Below are 21,467 nucleotides of genomic sequence, written 5' to 3'. Positions count from 1 at the left end.
AAGACCTAGTGTTGGTGAGCGGTCGGGCATACAACTCTCTGCATTGGTGGACTCCACAAAACCTTAGCAAGGGCCGACCGTTCCAAGAGCCTGTTCCACAAATAATACTGACAGTGGACGCCTCTCTCCAGGGTTGGGGAGCTCATGTACTCACTTACACAGTGCAGGGACTATGGACAACGCAACAAAAGAAGATGCACATCAACGTTCTGGAACTGATGGCAATCTTCCTAGCCATGAAAGCATTCAAAGTACACTTGTGCAACAAAGTCGTGTTGATCCGGACGGACAACATGACTGCCATGTACTACATACAGAAGCAGGAAGGAACACACTCTCCACAGTTGTCTCATCTGGCTCAGAGCATGTGGAAGTGGGCCATTCAGAGGAACATATTCCTCATGGCGGAACACCTCCCCGGCAAGGACAACCAGATGGCGGATCTGCTCAGCAGACACAGCCACCAGATGCACGAGTGGGAGCTACATCTGTCAGTTCTTCAACCGTACTTCCAACAGTGGGGTCATCCAGAGATAGACCTATTCGCCACAAACGAAAACGCAAAATGCCAAAGCTTTGCTGCCAGGTTCCCACATCCACAGTCACAGGGCAATGCGATTTGGATGAACTGGTCCGGCAGATTTGCGTACGCTTTTCCCCCAGCGCCACTAATACCTCTAGTGGCACGCAAACTGCGACAACACTCACACTCATTCTAGTTGCTCCCACATGGGCGCGCCAACCATGGTACACCACCTTTCTAGAACTTTCCGTGGTGCCGCATCAAAGGTTGCGGATCAAACCCGCGCATTTGACGCAGAACCATGGCGAGATTCAGCACCCAGATCCGCAACAGCTGAACCTGGCAATCTGGCTCCTGAAGTCTTAGAGTTTGGCTACCTAAACCTGCCACCTGACTGTATGGATATCATCAAGGAGGCCAGGAGACCCACTACCAGAGCTTGCTATGCGGCTAAATGGAAGAGGTTTGTCATTTACTGCAACAACAATGATATTAACCCGCTGGACGCATCCATTCAAAATATCATCTGTTGCCTCCTACACCTATACCGATGCAATCTAGCATACAACTCAATACGTATCCATTTAACCGCCATAGCGGCCTATCTCCAAAACAGGCAGCACCTCTCTTTATTCAGAGTGCCTGCCATTAAAGCCTTCTTGGAGGGACTCAAACGAGTAATTCCCCCAAGACACCCACCGGCACCAGTGTGGAACCTCAATTTGGTCCTCACCAGATTAATGGGTCTACCCTTTGAACCTCTCCATTCATGTGAGATTCAGTTCCTCACCTGGAAAGTGGCTTTCCTAGTGGCAATCACTTCGTTAAAAAGAGTTAGTGAACTCCAGGCACTAACCATTCAAGAGCCATTTATACAGGTTCACGCAAACAGGGTTGTACTACGTACCAACCCCAAATTCATGCCCAAAGTCATATCTCAGTTCCACATTAATCAAACTATCGAACTGCCTGTTTTCTTTCAAAATCCACAGAATGTCGCAGAGAGAATGCTCCATACACTAGATGTAAAGAGGGCCCTCATGTACTATATAGACAGAACTAAGGACTTTAGGAAAACAAAACAACTTTTCGTTGCCTTTTCTCCACAACACAAGGGCAACGCCATTTCCAAAGCAGGTATAGCCAGATGGATCGTTAAATGTATTCAAATTTGCTATCAAAAAGCTAAACGCACATTAATGATTCCCCCACGAGCCCACTCAACACGAAAGTTAGGGGCATCCATGGCTTTCCTTGGAAACATTCCTTTACAGGAAATATGTAGAGCAGCCACATGGTCCACTATACATACATTTACCAAACACTATGTAGATGTACACTCAAAACAGCAGGCAGCTGTAGGACAGGCTGTTCTCAAAACTCTTTTTCAGACTGCTGCAGCTGGCACGGGTAGCCGCAGCTAATAGGAGGTACTGCTATGTATTCTATGCACAGATATGAATTCAGCAGCCCACATGCCTCGAACTGAATATGCTACTTACCAGTATGCATCTGTTCTTGGCATGTAGGGCTGCTGACATTCATATCGCCCACCCTCCTCCCCGGCGCCTGTAGCGGCTGCAGCACTCAGAATTACTGTATAGCATGGTCATCACTTACTGTATCTACTCCATCACTGCCACAATGGCGAAAAACAATCTAAGGATGGAGAGGATGCCCATGCGCACTATGGTCCAGGGGAGCAGTCACCTATCTCGTGATACTTCGAAGACTCTTCCAGGACAACAATGTGCAATCATCCGGACCCAATACTAGGCGGCGATCTATGCACAGATATGAATGTCAGCAGCCCTACATGCCAAGAACAGATGCATACTGGTAAGTAGCATATTCAATCTCAAAAAGCCACACACAAAATTGGGTCCAAAATAAAAGTTTTTTTGAGATTCTGTTTCTAATTTTTTTATACAAACTACCAGGTCTACCAGATCGATCGGAAGTTGGTGGGCCCTAATTGTATCAATAAGGGCCAAATACTTCTGGTGTACTGGCACCTCTGTACCGCCGACTCTCAAACTGCGAACTTGACTCCGTGAATAGCGTGGCACAGTTGTCCCAGGCTGACTCGGGGACATGGTGTAGTCTGGTAACTCAGAAAAGGTGCTTTAATACACACACAACTAAATACATGGCACAGAATCACAAATATGTTCCAAATTTCGTTGGTAAAGGCAGTTTGGAACTCTTTATAAGAGGTCTCGCAAAAATAACCAGACCATAAATTGTCCAAACTTAATTTTGTTTTATTAATCTGTTTATAGGTTGGCTAGCAACCTAAGAAATGCTCTTTTCCACTTTCCCTTGTGCTGTTCTGAACAAAACTAATAGCTGCACTAGTGGCTTCTTATTTGTGGTGGGTTTCTGCCTGAATTGGGCTTCCCACACTCACCCACCAAGCCCTGTGTTTTTTGTGGGGCACCACTCGGGAACAGTGGGGCATCACTCGGGAACAGTGGGGCATCACTCGGGAACAGTGGGGCACCACACGGGAACAGTGGGGCACCACACGGAAACAGTGGGGCATCACACGGGAACAGTGGGGCATCACACGGGAACAGTGGGGCAGTGTTCTTGATCCACACCAGCCCAAGTCTTCTGCTTACCAGGCACTCTGCTTCATTGGTCAGTATCGGAGAGGCTTTGCCCGCTCTCTCGCGTATTATTCTTATTGGGTGCGTGGAGCAGTGAAGAAGGGTGACCGCACTACCGGTGCCTCTTTTGGACTCCACTGCAGGACCATGTGGTGAGTCCTGGAGATTACCGCAAGCAGATGATGTGGCAAAGTATTATCGACCCAGTCTCAAGGCAATATGGGACTTTGAAACAGCTTATGGTTATGCTCTGAGTTTATTGGCCTGTCTGCTTCCAAGGGGCCTAATTTCCTGAGCGGATGGTCAGGCTAAATGTTTCTTAATTTCAACAGAAGCCTTCATCTTCAAAAAGCAGTGTACGAATGGCAAGGAAACATTCAAATATTCCTTCCCACCCAGATTGATTTCAGCAAGGTTAAGAGCATTTTGCTCCAGCTGCCCTCCCCTAGCATTTGCTATCAGCAGCTGCTAAGGTTTCCTCAGACCCTACACTGCACCACAACCCACACCTCCTGTAAAAAGCAACTTCACCGGAGGGGCTCTCAGTCTACTCTTGCGTGCAACCATGATGGTCTCCTGATCTGTGACACTTTGTCTCCTCAGTAGGGCCTCACAGATCATTCATCCTTCATGGCATACCACATTCTGCATCCGTACAGTGCGCCAAAGTGTTCAGTTTCTTGCAGGGTGATTGTACAGGACCAGTCATGAGTTGGTCGCCTCTCAGGCTCCTGACAGCGGTAGATGGCTGCACTTACCAAGCTCTTGCTCAGCTCTTCCGGTCAGTACCTGGATGCCTCCCCAGGGGGATAAGCTGCGCCATATAAATACTGCCTGATAGATGGAGTGCAGGAGTTTAAGAATGGAGATAGTTGTGCAATTGGTGAGGCGTTAATCTAGAGATGCTGCATCAACCCTCCGCCTCTATCTGACATTCGAGGAACCAGCCACCGGATTATCCCTCTCCTGCACAGCATGTTTGGGGGGGAAACCCAAGATCAAGAATGCTTTTGGAGTCTGAGCACATTCTCTCTCTGTCTGGGCTGGTCTCCGTCCATGCCGGCCTTCTGCTTTCCTCCAAAGTCTTCAAAGGACCTGCCGCTGGGCACACTGCCCGTTATTTAGTTTGGGAGTTTCCCTTTACGCAGTCGACTAGGAGTTTATGGTAATGGTTATGGAAATGTTTTTAGCCCATCCTCTTCCCCAGTAGGTAAAAAATCACCTTAGATTTGGATTCTAAAATAGACCTGTCCAAAGTTATAATTTAAACATAAAGTGCACAAACTGAAAAGTGCTGCATATCACACACTTTAACCAAAACATATGGTGCAGTTTCTTTCAGTACACAATTGAATTATAACAATTTAGACTGAGTTCCTTCTGCAACAGAGCAACCTGAGTGCAGACATCAGGCTTCCTCGGTCTGACTGCACATACATGTTCACACATTGACTGCAAACTGCGCAGTCATGTCCCCTAATGACCCACAGTCAGCTTACCTTATATTTAAAGGCGGGCACTGGAGGCTGAAGTCCATAGTCCATTTAGGCAGAGCGTTACTGGGAGGGCGGTTACTTGTGGGAGCCTCAGTGCCACAGCAGCAGTCGCGGACCAGTGGTCCAAAACCCCCCAAAAAACGTTTTCACAGCTACAACCCATTGTCTTACAAAGCACCATTGCAGTTCAAGAGAAAAAGGGAAATGGACCCATGAACCTGCAGCCTCAGCCTTTCATAGAGGTTAATTTGTGCTGCCTCTGCAAAGCTGCACGTGTCACCTGAACAATCCCAGCACACAACACAGTGATCCTTGGCCCCTTAATTCTTTTTTCCAGATTTGTAATTTTTTTCTGACCAAGGATATGCCTATTGTGGACTTTTGATGCAATGTTTTTAACATTCTATACATTTTTCTAAAGCTTGCTCAGAGGTAGATTGTCTGTTCTCGCCGTTTCTACTCTCCGGTTTTGCTTACCATGGAGTCCCTTCTTGCTGACAAGACAATCGAAGTGTCGGAGTCAGTTGGGATTTTCTAGAGAGCCGCCTAATGCTTAGTCCATATTTGCACATTTGCACTCCATATTATGCAGGGTTTTCTGTACTAGTGCAGGGATCCTTTAGCACGCATCCAAAGCAAGGATGGGGTTGAATCCCTTACAGAGTGAGTCCGGCCACCCGACCAGTCTGAGGCAAATTGGCCGTGGAAGGGGTGCAGGTTCGACCAATGTGTCATCCTGACGTTTCTCCTCCGTACCTCCGTACCTCGATTCTGAGGTGTAGCTCGACAGTAAGAGTGATAATTGCTCATTGACACCCTCAACAAAGGTCTTTGTCAACCCTGTGGGATGCCCTTGATATGAAGGATGGGCTTCAACATTGGCTGAGTTGGACATATGACGTTTGAAGCCTCCACTTTCAGTCTAAAGCCCAAGGTTGGATTTGATTTTTGCACTACAAGATTTAAAGGCGGCTTTACGTATTGGTCAGAAGGTGAAGCGCCTGTTTACTAAACATGATCTCCTTTGTATAAACAGGCTTCGTTTCTCATCTACTGGAGATGTAACAGTTTTCTACTTTTTATCATCTGTCAGTTGGTGAGACAAGCAGGAGGACAGTGTGAAAGAGGCTTTAATGACCGGTTAGGTGGGAATATTAATGCAGTAATTTCAAAATGCAGAATTACTGTTCTATTCAGAGATGCCACCTACGGACTTGGGAATTGGGTCTATACCATCTTTGAAAAGGGCAGCTTTTGTTCAAGAATTTCATAGCTTAAACATTTATCTAGATTCCCTCACTATCTTCACCAAGTTTAAAGCCCCCTTCTACAATGCCACATTTAAACACTGTTTATCCTAGACAAAATTGCACTTAGGTTCTTGGGTCCCATTTTCTAGTTGCATGGTGCTGGTGGCACCTGTAATTACTAGGGGTGGAGGAAGAATTTTGCTCCGCTGGCAGAGTGCGCAGAGGTTTGCCCATTCCGTGCTCTGTACGGAGTTCCAAAAAACTCAGCGAAGTGCCACGGAGCAGAGTTTTTTCCTCTCGAGTGGCTTGTCAACAGTAAGTTCGCCAGCGCTCACGGGAAAAAATGATGCACTAGACCTCCTTCCAGTGAGATTTATCAACATTGGTGGTCACGGCAGGTTGCGACTGCTTGCATTGAGAAATCTTCTGCTTGCATTGAAGAAGCTGCTGTTTGAGTAGAATGTCTACAGAGCCCTCTGGCATGAGCGTATTTCAGTTCATGCGGATTTTACATACTCCTGCTGCTAAAAATCAGTGCGAGCAGCATGACTTAACAGACTTAGCCGCTGGCGGAACTCGGTGGAGCGCGGCAGAGTTTTCCAGCACTTCGCAGAGTTCCGTGGAGTAAAGCCCCGCGAACTCGGCCCAGGCCTAGAAATTAGCAGTGCTCTGTGGTAACATCCCACCTGTACTGTGCAATCACGCGTTCGACTCCTCAGAATGCATACAGAATTACTGTGCAGAATTCCTCATAGTGCTGCACAGGATTTAAAGCCCCTACCTACCACCTGATCTGAGCAAGTGGTATATAATAGCAGGGCTTTTCTATGGGGTGGAGGAAGAGGGGCTGGGAAGGCAAGATAGGTAAGGGGTAAAATTGACCTGGTGGTGGGAATATTGTATGCCCCCACCCCTCCCCCCCCCCTTCCATAGAAAGAAGTCGGGAAGGGATGGAGGCAGAGACTTCCTTATTGTTGCAGCCAAAGACTCTCGTGATTTTTCCAGCATGTCAAATTGAGTCTGGTTTTTACTGCACCTAGGAACACCAGACGAATCATGATCCAGCACAGGGAAATTCCACATGGGAATTCCGCTCCACCCGATTCATAACCGGGGACTTTTTACCAGATATGTCCAAGTGTGTCATGAATCGATGCAGATCTTAACAAAGACACTGTGAGTGCCCGAGTTACATCCTACAGTAACCTGCACTGACCGGAGCATGGAAGCAAATGACCAAGCAGGATCTTGGGTAATATAGCAGAAAGTTAAACTGCGGATTAGATCTGCGTTGGCATCTTTCTCTGTCTTTAGGTGTCAAATTACAGAGGAGACATGGTATGTTCCTAGCAAGCATCTGCTCATGATGATGAAAAATGAATTGAAGAATTCCGTGGACTAAATCGATCTTTTTCTTCCGATTCTGCAGCAACTACGGTCCTACTATCTATGTGCAGAGCGAGGCGGCGAAGGTGGGCTGCCAGCAGGTACTCTGGCTCTATGGGGAGGACCACCAGATCACGGAGGTGGGCACAATGAACATCTTCTTATACTGGATCAATGAGCATGGAGGTAAGATGTCATCAAGAACCTTCTTGTCCTTCGATACTTAGATCTTAAACTTGTTATGGAGGAAGAGAGGCGTGAGGGCTGGTAATTGCAGATTACCGTGTATGCGCTATTGATCCACCCACCGTTTGCTATTGCACATGAGACTGAATGTAGCACCGACAGAACCAGTGCCTTCCATTGACCAGGTGGGTTAGGGTGGCCTGTCCTAAGCTCCTTCTGTGATTTTTTTTTGCAGAAAAACATGGGTTGGTTAAGTGAATATCAGTGCACAGGGAGCTTTTTGTGGTAGTACACAGTATTTAACTATCAAAAATGATATTTTATACACAGTGCATGTCCATTAGGCATTTTTGCCAGAAAAGTGGACAGAGAGTGATTTCCCGCCTTAAGTACAGTCTAGAGTAAACTTGAAAGTGATCGAAGTCTACAAAGGGTGACGATCCCCACCAGGCATCAATATCAAACATATAAAAAGTGGTTTATAAATAATCCATCACTATTTCCTACTATACCTACATAGCAGCTTAACATGACTGGTCTGAGTGCTGCTTTGGAAAGCTGGATGACCCGAACAATGTATTTGCACAGTGTTTTCCTGTGTCGATAGGTGTGATGTGTTTGGTACTGATTATAGATTTTTTTTCATTGCTAGTATGTGTAAGGATGCTTCACACGCAGTAGCCATCAGTAAGGCCAACTGGCCTTGCATTTGACCATTTGGCCTTATTTGTGGTTGAAGCAGTTGAAGATTGTTAGAGGGTTGTGCATGGAGTAACATCTAAGGGGCAAAGGTGAGCTTTCAGGACTCTCTGAAAGTCAATTTGTATTGCTGCTTTTAACTTACGACTGTTTCATACAGTACTATTTTCAAAGCTTGTTCTAGGAGAAGACTCCATATCGACCTTAAGCACTACGAGCAGTCATTTGTTTCAGCACTAAATAGTTAAAGATGGTAAATAACACTACAAGCAAGTGAATTTAAAAAAGGCACAAGCCTCATTACAACATCGTAGTGGTTCACTTGTGCTTTGCTTCCTTGAGAAGTGACCATTGAGTACACAATGGTGCGGGCATGACTGTTTCAGCCTTCGGTTTGCCTTGCAATTTGTTAAGTCTGTTACCTACTTCTGGCCTATTCAGCTGAAGTTTTGGGCATTGCTGAAAGCATGTCTTGTTTAACCCTTCGCAAATGTCCTCCCCTGTTTATCCACAGCTGCTTTTCCCATCCATAGTTGCAGAAAATTTCTGTGCTTAGGCTCCACCACATCTAGCGCATTGCCGTATGCCTTTTGCTCGTCAAATGACCTGCGATTCCTCCATGTCGGGTCCCCTTGATTAAACCCCTCTTCCCAGGATGCGCTGCCCGGGTGTCCAAGTGAAGGCTAGAGAGGAGAAGGGCATACATTTGTGTCATCTTCCCTATTTAGGCCTGGTACAGCAATGGGGTCTGTTCCCTCTTCTTCATATTCTCCCTTTATATTTTTCCAACTTTCCACTGGGCTGCCAAAGTTTAGACTTATTTTTCTAAAAGGATTTCCGATAGACGCTTGCTCAAACTGGCTCCCAGTAATATCCTCAAGTGGGGATTGCGGCATCACCACACTTGGAGGACCATTTAGATGCTATTTACTCGCTGTGCGTCTTGGTTTCATTGGGTTGCAGCATCATAACTCTTTGATGGCCCCCGTCTACATATGCACTTGTGTCTAGTAAGAACTTGGCAAACACAAGGAGATGATGGACGGAGTGCTGAAACTTTTCAAACACACACCCCCAGTTAGATCTGGGTTGAATCCATCATCATTTTTTAGCTCACTTTGCCACCCCAGTTCAGACACAGCTATATGCAAATCAGTCTTGATCCTGTGCCTCATGGGAACAGTCCAGCCCGAACTGCCAAGCCATGTCTTCCAAGGACCGGAAACAAGCATCCTGGGACCGGTTTCGAGCTAACAGCACTCATCAGCCAGGCTAGCTTGAATCCAGTGGCAACGTGAGCAAGGGACCCACGTCTGATCATACCCTGCCAACTTAGGGCGAATTCTTGGGCCAGCAGATTTTCTTGGTTTGCAGTTTCACCCTTCCATTAGAGTAGGCTTGAAGCCCTCATCTACCCACATCTCTGTGCTTCACGCCATGCTTACAAAGAACAAGGTGATGGAAGGAATGCTTGAATTAGCTCAGCCACTGGCAATTGCTCAGGCCACATTCCAGTCCATAATGTTTTGTCCTGCTACAGAACACTGTCTTACGCAAATCAGTGGTAACCCTGCTCCTCATGGGAACAGCCCATCCTGAACTGCCAGGAGAGGCTCCTCCCGAAAGGAAAACTAGCAACCACAGATCCGTTTTGGCATATAAGGGCCACATCTTAATAAATCAATGAGCAGACCTAAAATTGGGAAAGAAGATGGAAATAGCGCATTGAGCCTCACTTAACACCATCAAGATCAATAGTTCGAACAGCCAGGAAATCCAGATGCCCCTTCTTTTTCAGTGTGAAGCAGTTAGCCGGATCTCTATTGTTCAACATATAGATATGTTTGAGGGGTGTACATATGTGTGCAATGTTTTTGTCATTTGAATAAAGCACATCTAGTCAAAACGTAGTGGAGTGCTGTACACAGTCGAAAGCAAGGATGGAGTCAACGAGTGATTGGAGAGGTAGCTGGTTTTGGGGAAGAGAAATGTACTGCCGCTGCATCATGCTGCAGGGTTCTTTAGAAAGGTGTGTCTCAGCGCTTTCAGTAGGGTTGAGGTGATCCTGTTAGTTTATTTATTATGCATCCTTGTTTCCAGACTGATGGTGTCCTGGCAGTGAACGGTCCGAGAACCACCAGAGATGTTGAGCTTCTCAGCCAGATAGGCGGAGGTGCTGGTCTTGGTGACTTTGTAAATGATTAAACACATGGAATCCTCGGGTCTAAGAAACACCTATGCCTGCAAAAGAGACAGCAAAAATTACCTCAACTTGCTACTAAAGGAGTCCCTAAATTAGGACGTAATCCCATCACCCACCAAGCTGGCATGCTTCATCATCTGGGATTCTCCTCTTGACGGGGACCCCTAGCCCCGCTAAGGGCTACAACCCCCTCACTGTTGGGGTGGAGCTCAGGGATGTTTTTATTCCTACGTTGTTAAGGATGTAATAAATCCTTCAGAGAAGAAGACACTTAACTGGATGGGTAGCGGGCGCAGTGCAAAACAAAAGGCGGTTATAAAGTGAAGGAAGTGATGCTAAAACTAACTACCAGGAGCAATAAAGACTTTATTGGTTTGTTCCTAGAGTCGGGATTAAAAACGGAGCACCTGCAGTTTGAAATAATAACTGCATGTGGTGGACGTAAAAGGGTCTACATGTTTCAGCCTCAGGGACCCTACAAGGTATCATGGCTTTCATCAGGACCAAAGAATATTTTGTGCTACTGCGATGAAAGATTTGTAAAAAAAGATGTGAGAACAAATGCAAAGCCAGTAATCCCACGCTTGGTGTATTCGATTTACTGTTAGCACCTGTGAATGACAGAAACAACAGAGGAAATTAGGAATGCATACGTCTCTTAAAAGCGACAAAAGGAAAAGTTGATGAAACCATGTGAGACTCTGTTCTCATCCCTGGTTTAAACATGTTTAGGAATGACCGAGACAAAGAAAAATAGTAGCTTACCCATCGTGTACGTATAAAACGCCTCGCCTCAACCTGTCGACAACTCTGGGGAGAGGCACCGCTCTGGAGAAAAGGGGGGGATCACTGTGTCAAAAGTATGATTTATTTGTACTAGTTATTTTGACACAGTTCCAATGTTATAAATTTAAAAACTGTTCACAAGTCAATCGGCAACAAGAGTTTAGGCAGTTCACAAGCTTGTGTCACCAGGGGGACGTAGAGACACAGCTCCTAAGTAAGTATCTATTAAATTCATAGATTGATCGCATTACAGTATAGATTAGGTGTCCGGTTAGCAAGATGTTCAGTAACCAAGACACACATTATCTTTGCATTAGATGTTACGGTGGCCGCAAATCCTAGTTAAATTAACATTATCAACTAGGCTTGAGTCTATTTGGCAAGTTTATTGAAAAAATTCACAGAGTAAAAAGCATGTCCATGGGTAATGTACAGGCAAGGTGTCTGGTAAATGATGCCACTTGTTTTCAAGATTGTGCAGGCTGGTGATGGGAGCGAATGGAGTTCCAGTAGGATGGGGTGATGTGATCATATTTCTCAGGCAGTGAAAGGGGGTCACAGTGTGGAGTCTGGGAGTAATGCAACATCTGGATGCGAGATGTACACAAGTGAGACAAATATGAAGGCATGGGATGAAAGAACAGTAGATGGTTTCAGGGAAAACTGTCCACAGAGCAGCACCCAAAAGTTCTGCTGTCTCTGGCAACGCCTGTAGTGCAGAACAGAGCTGCTTCCTTGGGTATGATACTCGTCTTCTACTGCTGGTCCAGAGTGCCTGTTGATTGACTTTCTGTAGAGGATTTGTAGTCTTACTGCCATGTGGTGCTGTCCACTATTAATTGAGTCGTGGAAAAGTAGTCTTGCCACTCAAAGTTAAATGAACAGATAGACTTTGAAATATCCAGTGCATGCATTGGAAAGTGCCCGAACTATGCCAGTAATCGTACAGCGAAATTCTTGTTTAAGTTGCAGTCCATGTTGAGGTGTTTTTGAAGTACTTACCCAAGGCTGGGTCTGCTTTTGTGTCTAGTAAAACCACGAATCCGATCAAATATACTTGTGTAATCGATTTAGAACTTGTTAGTGGGTAACTGTTTTTATTATGCTATGAATTGTTTTAACTGATCACTGTATTGCAGTGGTAGCATCCTGCTACGGAGTGGCTGAGTTTGCCAGATTCTCAGTAAGCTGTGTAAATGCAGCCTTCTCCCACGGGTTTGCGGACCTCTGGCCTGGGTGGTGTCATAGCTCTGTGTATGTATGAAGAGCATCATATACATCCGAATATGTATACATCGCTGGCACGCCATGCATCTCTGGGCCTGAGTCATGCCGGAAGGCACGTGGAAGCGAACGTTACTGCCTGTGGATTTCATTGTGTTTTTTCCGATCTCTACCGGGGGCCACCGTGGGGAAACGATGCCTGTGGTCCTGCTTTGAGATTCTGGAAAGATCTGGTTCCGATGCTTGAATATGACGGAATGCTGGTACTTGCTTTGTAAAGTGCTGGCTTGTGGGGGGTCGCATAGGGTTGGGCCATGTTGAAGAACTTTCAGACCCGATGTTCACCAGAAGTTACGCTGTGCACAAAGCGGCCCTGCTTCTTGGATACATTTAAAGTGCCCCAGGCTGTGCTCATATCTGGTCTCCTTAACCCCCCAACAATAATTACAGGGTGTATATATACTATTTTCACAACCTGGCAGGTCTGCGTCATCCAGACCTTTCTACAGTGCCAGTAAGAGACAGAATAGGTACCTGTTGTTTCTGGCTATAGTTGTTAATTGTGTTTTATAATTGCGGGAACAGCTGCTTATTTGTTTACACCAAGTTTCCATTAAACGAGGGGCCCTAGGTGACAACTACGCCTCACTGGCTTGATTACTCTCTCTACGTCTGCCTGGGGGGGTGAAGGGGTGGCGGCGGGCCAAGTGTAAATGTGCCCCGGATGTCATTTCCCGAGTGGCCGCAGCTGCGTGCTTACGTTTTCGCTTTACACTTGCAGAGGAAGAGCTCGTGACACCGCCGCTGAACGGCGTCATCCTGCCGGGAGTCGTCAGACGCAGCCTGCTGGACCTGTCGCGTCAGTGGGTAGGTGGCAGCCGTAAAGTAGTAGTAAAACGGATTATTTGAGCCATCACATTGACAGACAGGATATTAAAACCAAAAAAACGTGCAGTTAAAACAATTAATGAGACTCTAAGCTCCAGCAATAAGAAGCAACTCTGCACATTCCTGGGGCTGGCGGAGCATTATGCAAAGTTTATATATCAAATATTGCCAACAAGACGTGCAACATGAATAAGTTACTTAAAAAGATGTGAGGTATGAGTGTGTTGAGAGTGTGATGAGTTGGTCAGATTGCAGGATGAGATAGGCCATGGCTGATACCTGAAGCTTTTTGAGAAGCTGAAACCCAATATTCTATGGTGAGAAGAAAGTGCTGTTATCCTGTTGTTCGGGAGTGAGTGACACATTCTGACAATATGTATGATAAACCAGCTTTGTGGTTAGGATTGACAACGAGCCATTCATTAATTTATTCATCACAAAGCGAGCTTTCCACGAGGCTTTTCAACTTGAAATAATTTATGCTTAGAGTGGAATACGCCCAAGGGGTAGGTGGGGGTGCACCAGTGTTCTCTTTAAATATTGTTCTCTCTGTGCGGCAGTGACCTGTTTGTGTGCAGATGTTTCTTGGTTGGGTACTCAACTGATTCCTTTGGACCAGCATCCTGCTACTATTTGGTGGACTTGAAAGGGAACATTCCACACTGCATTTAATCATTCCAGCCATATTTCCCTACTAATGTGGCTAAAATGTCACAGCTTTTATAAAGCGTTTTAAACGAGAGCTCAATAAATGCATGTTCCCATTACATGCATTCCAGAATTCACACGTCCTGCTGTGCATTGTAGCAGTATGTGGCTCAGACACATTAAGCGACAACCATGGCTTATGTGCTGTACTGTTCCATAAGTCACATTTTCCGCCTGAGGTGTCGTGTACCAAGGTACCCCTGTCCATCAGTTTCATATCCCTAGCAAGTACAGAAAACATATCAGGGGCTCAGCCATTGGATGCTTGCTGTTGATTGTGTACCCTTCACTACAGAGGCATACATACCACATATTGTGCCACAGGGATGCCAGGGCTCAGTCTCCTCCTTTGTAGAACACTATACCCTGCATCCCTCCTTCCTTTCAACATCCCACACCCTCCTCACCGTTTTCTCTCCCTCCTGTCTATATCATCTGCCATCACTGTGTTTAGCGTTATTTAAATGTATTGTTTCCTCTCCTAAGATTGTTTCTCACCCTTTCAGGTTACCCTCTTTCAACCCATTACTGGTCTACTCATGTTGGCTCTGACACCTTATTCAAGCTCCAACAGTTACACTCACCTTTACTTTCTCAGTGTCACTCGCCCTTACATTCTCTCTCTCATCCCTCACTATTTCTCATTTTCTTCCTCACTTTATTGCCCTGTCTTACTCTGACAAACTTTCTCTATAGCATTCAGTAGCTCCTGCTCAAATTCATGCCAATTCTCTCAATCTTTGGCTTGCCTTTTCCTCAAGTTCTGTCACCATGGTAGACGCGTTCTAAGAGTTACTGACATTCACTCCCTCTAAAAGTGATAAGAAAAATCCTGTAAATGTGGCAGCTGAGCAATGAAATATGTAGTCCTCTGTATGGAAGTAGTTAGATTTAAGATGAGAGGTGAGGTGAAAGGGTAAAGAGGAACGGAAAAGCGTGCATAATGAGAAGGTTCTGGCCAACGGTACTTCTTGGTTCTGCTCGCCCCAAACTGTTGAGATGCCATTGGAGAACACCCTTAGTTTCTCTTCCTTTTACCTGTATACCCTAAGAAGAGAGATTCGGTACACAACTCGACCAACTGGGAGTTGTGAGCTTGTTTCATGACCACTCCTCTTAGCTTATGGCGCCAATGGGAAGGACCAAAAAGAATTTGGATCGTGCACAAACCTCAGGGTGATGAAGTTGAATTGTTGTCGTGTGCCACAGAGGTATCACTCCCATAACCCAAGGAGTGTAAGTGGTCAAAAAATTCTCATGCGTTGGCTGTCAAAAGACAGCGTCCCTCTGGGCGCGCCGTTAAATCTTCGCTGAAGCAAATTAAAAGTTTGTAATGAACCGTTGAAACAAAGAAGGTTGATGCTTTATTAGTCTCAAAGTTTATTGACAAGACTCTATGGGTAATCCATATAGTTATATACTGGAGACTTCCCAATGAAATGATATCGCTGTGTAAGCTTCGTCTCAAATATTAGACGTGATCCCAATGCATTTCGGGCCCATCAGGCCCTTCATCAGGGGAATCTAGATAACAAAAGAGTATATACATATAACTAAATGTTACAATGAGGGATTATTCCATTTCAACAAAAGACAAAAGGACAATGCTTAGAAAGTGAATTTCAGTAAAAAGCCCACGGTGTTACGGTGCTTTAAAGTGATAAACGCCATAAACTGATTTGTGCAGAAATGTCACAATTTCATCATGTTGGTAAACAAAATCCAAAACTTAAAGCGCAGTGAAAACACAGAAGACTGCTATCCGCCATTATAAAGAACGAAAGTGTGTTAAATGGATGTTTGAAGCCGTATTAGTGAAACACGAGGGTCGTTGAAAAGAAAAGTTCGTTGAAAACATCGCCGTTAAGCATGCTCCGTGACTTGTTTGTTAAGGAAAAAGTGCCTACAGAACCAAGCTCTATAAAGGACGCCAGTGCGATGTGTGAAACGTGGCTATGTTTAACCATTATCGGGGAGAAAAAGCCGGTGAGTGCCATAAAGACACGTAACGAAAAAAGGAAAGAAAACGTGCTCCGGTTCGAGTCGTTAAAAAGGAACGTGTAAGTGAAAATCGCCAGTTTTAAATCGCGCTAACAAAGCAGCGCTTCTTACCTGTTAAATGCAATGGTGTCAAGCAACAATCCTGTATCGGGTTTGTTGGTGCTTCAAGGGGCGTGCTCTTAAAAAGAAAGATATCCGTGAAAACCGGATGTCGGAAGTGATGAGAAGATGTTAGGCTGCGAGCGTGTGTTACAGTGATTACACTACTCGCAACATGGCGCTTGCAGTTGGCAAAGTGAAAAAAGGTGATAGATGTGATGAACCAGATCAATGAGAAAGAAAACACATGCTGCATATTGAAACAGATGTTGGTTGATCAGACAAAAGAACAAAGAAGAACTACAATTTCAAAAAAGTGTGATGGGTAATGCATAAATGATGAATAAACAAGAGGTGACATTGATCTGGTTCATCACATCTATCACCTTTTTTCACTTTACACTACTCGCAACATGGCGCTTGCAGTTGGCAATCACTGTAACACACGCTCGCGTTGCTTGACACCATTGCATTTAACAGGTATGAAGCGCTGCTTTGTTAGCGCGATTTAAAACTGGCGATTTTCACTTACACGTTCCTTTTGAACGACTCGAACCAGAGCACGTTTTCTTTCCTTTTTTCGTTGCGTGTCTTTATGGCACTCACCGGCTTTTTCTCCCCGATAACGGTTAAACATAGCCACGTTTCACACATCGCACTGGCGTCCTTTATAGAGCTTTGTTCTGTAGGCACTTTTTCCTTAACAAACAAGTCACGGAGCATGCTTAACGGCGATGTTTTCAACGAACTTTTCTTTTCAACGACCCTCGTGTTTCACTAATACAGCATCAACATCCATTTAACACATTTTCGCTCTTTATAATGGCGGATAGCAGTCTTCTGTGTTTTCACTGCGCTTTAGGTTTTGGATTTTGTTTACCAACATGATGAAATTGTGACATTTCTGCACAAATCAGTTTATGGCGTTTATCACTTTAAAGCACCGTAACACCGTGGACTTTTTACTGAAATTCACTTTCTAGGCATTGTCCTTTTGTCTTTTGTTGAAATGGAATAATCCCTCATTGTAACATTTAGTTATATGTGTATATTCTTTTGTTATCTAGATTCCCCTGATGATGGGCCCGAAATGCATTGGGATCACGTCTAATATTTGAGACGAAGCTTACACAGCGATATCATTTCATTGGGAAGTCTCCAGTATATAACTATATGGATTACCCATAGAGTCTTGTCAATAAACTTTGAGACTAATAAAGCATCAACCTTCTTTGTTTCAACGCTTCATTACAAACTTTTAATTCGCTTCAGCGAAGATTTAATGGCGCGCCCAGAGGGACGTTGTCTGTTGACAGCCAACACATGCCAATGGGAAGGAGGCAGAAGGTGCCACAGGCGATAAGGCGCGAAGGGGCAAATTGATCAATTGAGGTTCAACTCTGATGAAGTGCCAAGGTTGAAGTCCCAGGAAAGCCATGCTTATTGAACATTCAATATCTTCAGGGCGTAGTTCCCAGAGGGCTCTGGTCCCCCAGGCTGTAAAACTGAAACAGAAATGAACATAAAGAATTCAGTAGAGAAATGAGGGCGCAGCATGTGCATTTTGCACCTGTGCAGTGTGTATTACAGGGGCCGTGCAGGCCATCTGCACTATCTGGGGCTGGGCACATGTTTAAACGTAATCGTAGGCATAAGACCTTATTCCAGCTGTAGCAAACAAAGACTAAAACTCCACGAATGCACCAAATGAAGCCCAGGACTAACGACCTGGTGTCCCCGGCTACTCCATCAATGTATGTTTTCGTTTTGTAGCTGACCATGCTGGATTATGTGAATGTCAAACACACACTATTTGTATTTTAGCTGAAACTCCACTTAGCACAATGTGGCTGCATCCACTTACCAAACAGAAAAGTCTCAATGAAATGCTATTTGATGTAAATTGGCGACAACCTTCACTGTAAGCGTACAAGGAGCATTAATGACTGACCCACTCAGCCCCTTACAAAAGTATGGGAATGACACTAGAAGAATAATCCAGGTTCTTAATGTGTCGAAATGGGACAAAAATATAAAATTTGCCCTCTAACCTGACTGTTCATCATTCAAGAATTGTCAATTTGTACTTTTATGAGGTCACTTTTTTAAATATACAGCATTTGCCTATCTCTTTACTGGAAGATACCTGCAGCTTTGCAGTCCTTTTGTATGTTTTACTTTCTGCTGCCAAAGTAAACCATTCCAGATGTAAATCATATTTTTTGCCCAAGTACTATTTATGGCATTTTCTTTAACTCCAGTAGTTCATATAGAGCAATAAAAACTGCTTAAGACTCCTGCAGTTTTTTTGGTATCCTTTTTAAATATAATATCGCACAACCAACATACTGCAGAGCCTATAAATCGTATGTACTAATTTCGCAACTAAAGTAGCAGCTTCTGACTTTGTTTTCCTCCAGCGGCTAAAAAAAATCTGTGAGGTGCAAGAGCCACACTATAATCCAAAGCATGTTTGCGTTGGTGCTTGCTTTCCGTGGGTGAACTGATGGGATTTTCTATTGGGCTTCTTTTGTCTTTCCCTATCCACTTTGAGTTTATTTACAGTTGTTAATGAGTTTTTCTGCTGTGATCACGGGAGTCCTTTGTAGTGCGGACACTTTAGAGCTCTCTGTACGGTTAATTCATGTTACCAGCAGGAGTACTAATCGAGTAACTACCCTGGAGCTCTCACCAACTTGACTTATTTCTTAATGAAGTACTAAAATAGAACATTTCACATCATCCCAACCAATGCTGATTTTACTAAACCTTCCTTTTGTTCCACAGGGGGAGTTTAAGGTTTCAGAGAAAACGTTCAACATGAGCGACCTGATTAAGGCGCTGGAGGAAAAGCGGGTGAAGGAAATATTTGGGTCTGGTACGGCCTGTGTTGTGTGTCCTGTGAACCGGATACTCTACCAGGACAAGGTAAGACCGTAAATTGGTTTTCATCTTGTGTCTCTTTGTATGTTTGTGTATGAATGAATGCGACTCCTATTATGAGCACCTATACACAAGACCATGGAGCCCTGGACATGATGGGGGTATTTCAGGCGGTAGTGCAGTGAAGTTGGTGAGAAATGGAGGTGTGTGGTGTTTTACAGCATCTAGGTTAATGGTTTTATTGGATCGGTGATGGGCTAAAGAGGTGTCAGGGGAGCCAGTGAAGCATCAGAACTGCTGGATAGAGTGTAGAAGATGGATGTGCGCTTATAAGGGAGAAACAGCAAGTTCTTTATAGGTGATCTGGTATCTTGGAAGTAACCCTGTAGTGAGTTCCTGCTTGAGGAGATTGATTAGAGCTCAGTGGATCATGTCTGGGATGCTGTTTCAAATCGAAGGATGTAGCGGAACGCAACCTGGTACCCCATCTTCTATTTTCTGCATTTCCTGCTCTGTAGACCGTGCAGCAGGTGTTTAAAGGATTTGATCATGCAGTGGAATCAGTGGATATTCTAAGAGTCTAAGTGATACTTTCCTGCTTGTAAAGATTATTGATGAGGCTTGCTTCGTGGAGGATCATTTAGTTGAGGCAGGTGTATCACAAGGACACCAGCCAGCGAGGCTTTATTAATCCAAAGCATGAAAATACAATAGAATGCACAGCGTCTTTCTTTGATCAAAAGGTTTGCCTCTGCCGAATTACTGGTGTTCAGTAGGCTAACATACAAATACTGTTTGCAAAGAAGGGTGTGCCCAATGCGTGTTCTTTGGATGCATCCCTTATCCTTTTTTCCAAGTTCATCCAAGACTCCGTATTGTGCCTAGCTCATTATTCCAATCAGTCTAATATTCATTTTTCGAACACGTTCAGCAACAATTCTTATTACATTTCTGTGGTCATTTTCCATTTTATGGTAGAAAATTCAGCGGTCATCCTTTCATTGCATTTAGTGGGTTTTTTCCCCAATCCATTTAGTCATCATTAACTTAATCATCTAGTCGTCCTCATCCCAGTGCATTCAGTATTCATTCTTTCAGTGCATCCAGTGGTCATTCCTCCAACACATTACATTGGGTAAAACACACCTATTAAGTGTAATAGTAGGTATTCCCTAAAAATATCTGTTTATAGGTGAGCAGAGGAGGAAAGGCCGTTCGCTTTTGCAGAACCAATCCGTAGCGGAGCGAACCTCTGCTTTGTGACCTATGGGGCCACTACCTACCGATCCTATGGGTTAGACGGTTAGGTCACTCAATTTTTTTGAAACCGTTATTTTTTAGTGAATACCTACTATTGGACTTAATAGGTGTGGGGTAGGATATTGAATATCCCTTTCTAGGTCCTGAAAAAGCATTCCGGATCTGGTCTCGTTAGGCCACAAGACGTGAAACATGTTGACCTACGATTAATATGATCACACAACTGGGATACATCATCTGTCTACAGAAGAACCAACCTAAATTTGGTCTTTTAACCCTGACAGGAGAGCCTCCAGAATAAAACTATCAAAGTAGACCTCTTCTAGTCAGCTTTAGATTGTTTTCACACGCACCCACCCTCACTTATCCTACTGATTTAAGGAACCCTCTCACACACACTTGTCATACGGCCAGAACCACGAAAAGATCTTGACCAAAGTAAACTTTCGGAGGACCCGTATGGCATTGTAGCGCTGGGCCGATGAGGAGCAAGTCTGATGATGAAGCATGACATCCCTAGTGGTGTGTGAGGGCATCACAAATAATTTGTAGGATTTTCCACCTCACCGCCTGCCTTCCTTTTCCTCTTTTCTCGACAGGAACAGTACCTAATTTTTGTTTAAAGCATTAATTACATATTAAAAGTTCTAAACATTTTTAAAGAGAATAAATCGTTAAAAGCAATTCTAAAAATTGAGAGAGAATAAAGGTTTCAAAATACAAACAGTAAATAATTCATACTGTACCCTTAATGTGCACAATAAGCATTACTACAATTTCCCCCTAGGGTGTTTATCCATCTGGCTGTATCAGCCAGGGCTACACACCTCCTTTATTCCAGATTCCATCAAATTGGGGCTCCCCTCATAAACCAGATATGCAAGATCCACCTTACACAAAGTAGGTATTGCATCGGTAATCCGCTGTCTTGCATTACAGTATTGTTTGTTCCCTACACAGACAAACCTAATATGAAGGTTATCGCAGTACTGGAGTTAACACTTTGTAATATCTGTCCACATATGTGTTATCCATGCTGCGTGCAAATATTTAGCTATACTAACCATAACCACTTTCCTTGTATCAGATTTCAGTACCCAAAAGGCTACCCCCAAGGGTCCTTATTCCTAGAAGACGGCATGCTGGGATAATCTATTTTTAAGGCAGGGTACTATAAGCAGGGCAAAAGAATACAAAATGGATAGTGCTATCAGGGCTCGAATTGCACACTGGACAGGTATTTCTGGATCTATTGGCATTCCC

The 21,467-nt window shown here is 44.5% G+C and overlaps 1 protein-coding gene across 2 annotated transcripts in view; it reads left to right on the top strand.

Moving 5' to 3' along the window:
• Positions 1-21,467, top strand: part of LOC146809595 (branched-chain-amino-acid aminotransferase, cytosolic-like) — a 209,940-nt gene that overhangs the window by 166,566 nt on the left and 21,907 nt on the right. For both annotated transcript variants that reach the window (XM_085616436.1, XM_085616437.1), the window contains exons 7-9: positions 7,311-7,453; positions 13,147-13,232; positions 18,849-18,989. In XM_085616436.1, coding sequence (XP_085472562.1) covers positions 7,311-7,453; positions 13,147-13,232; positions 18,849-18,989 — 370 coding nt within the window. The remainder of the gene's footprint in view (positions 1-7,310; positions 7,454-13,146; positions 13,233-18,848; positions 18,990-21,467) is intronic.

This window comes from Triturus cristatus, chromosome 7 (genome assembly GCF_964204655.1).
Source record: "Triturus cristatus chromosome 7, aTriCri1.1, whole genome shotgun sequence".
Lineage (NCBI taxonomy): Eukaryota > Metazoa > Chordata > Amphibia > Caudata > Salamandridae > Triturus > Triturus cristatus.
Note: the sequence above shows the minus strand (reverse complement) of the source record. Positions and strands in the feature narration are given on the sequence as shown.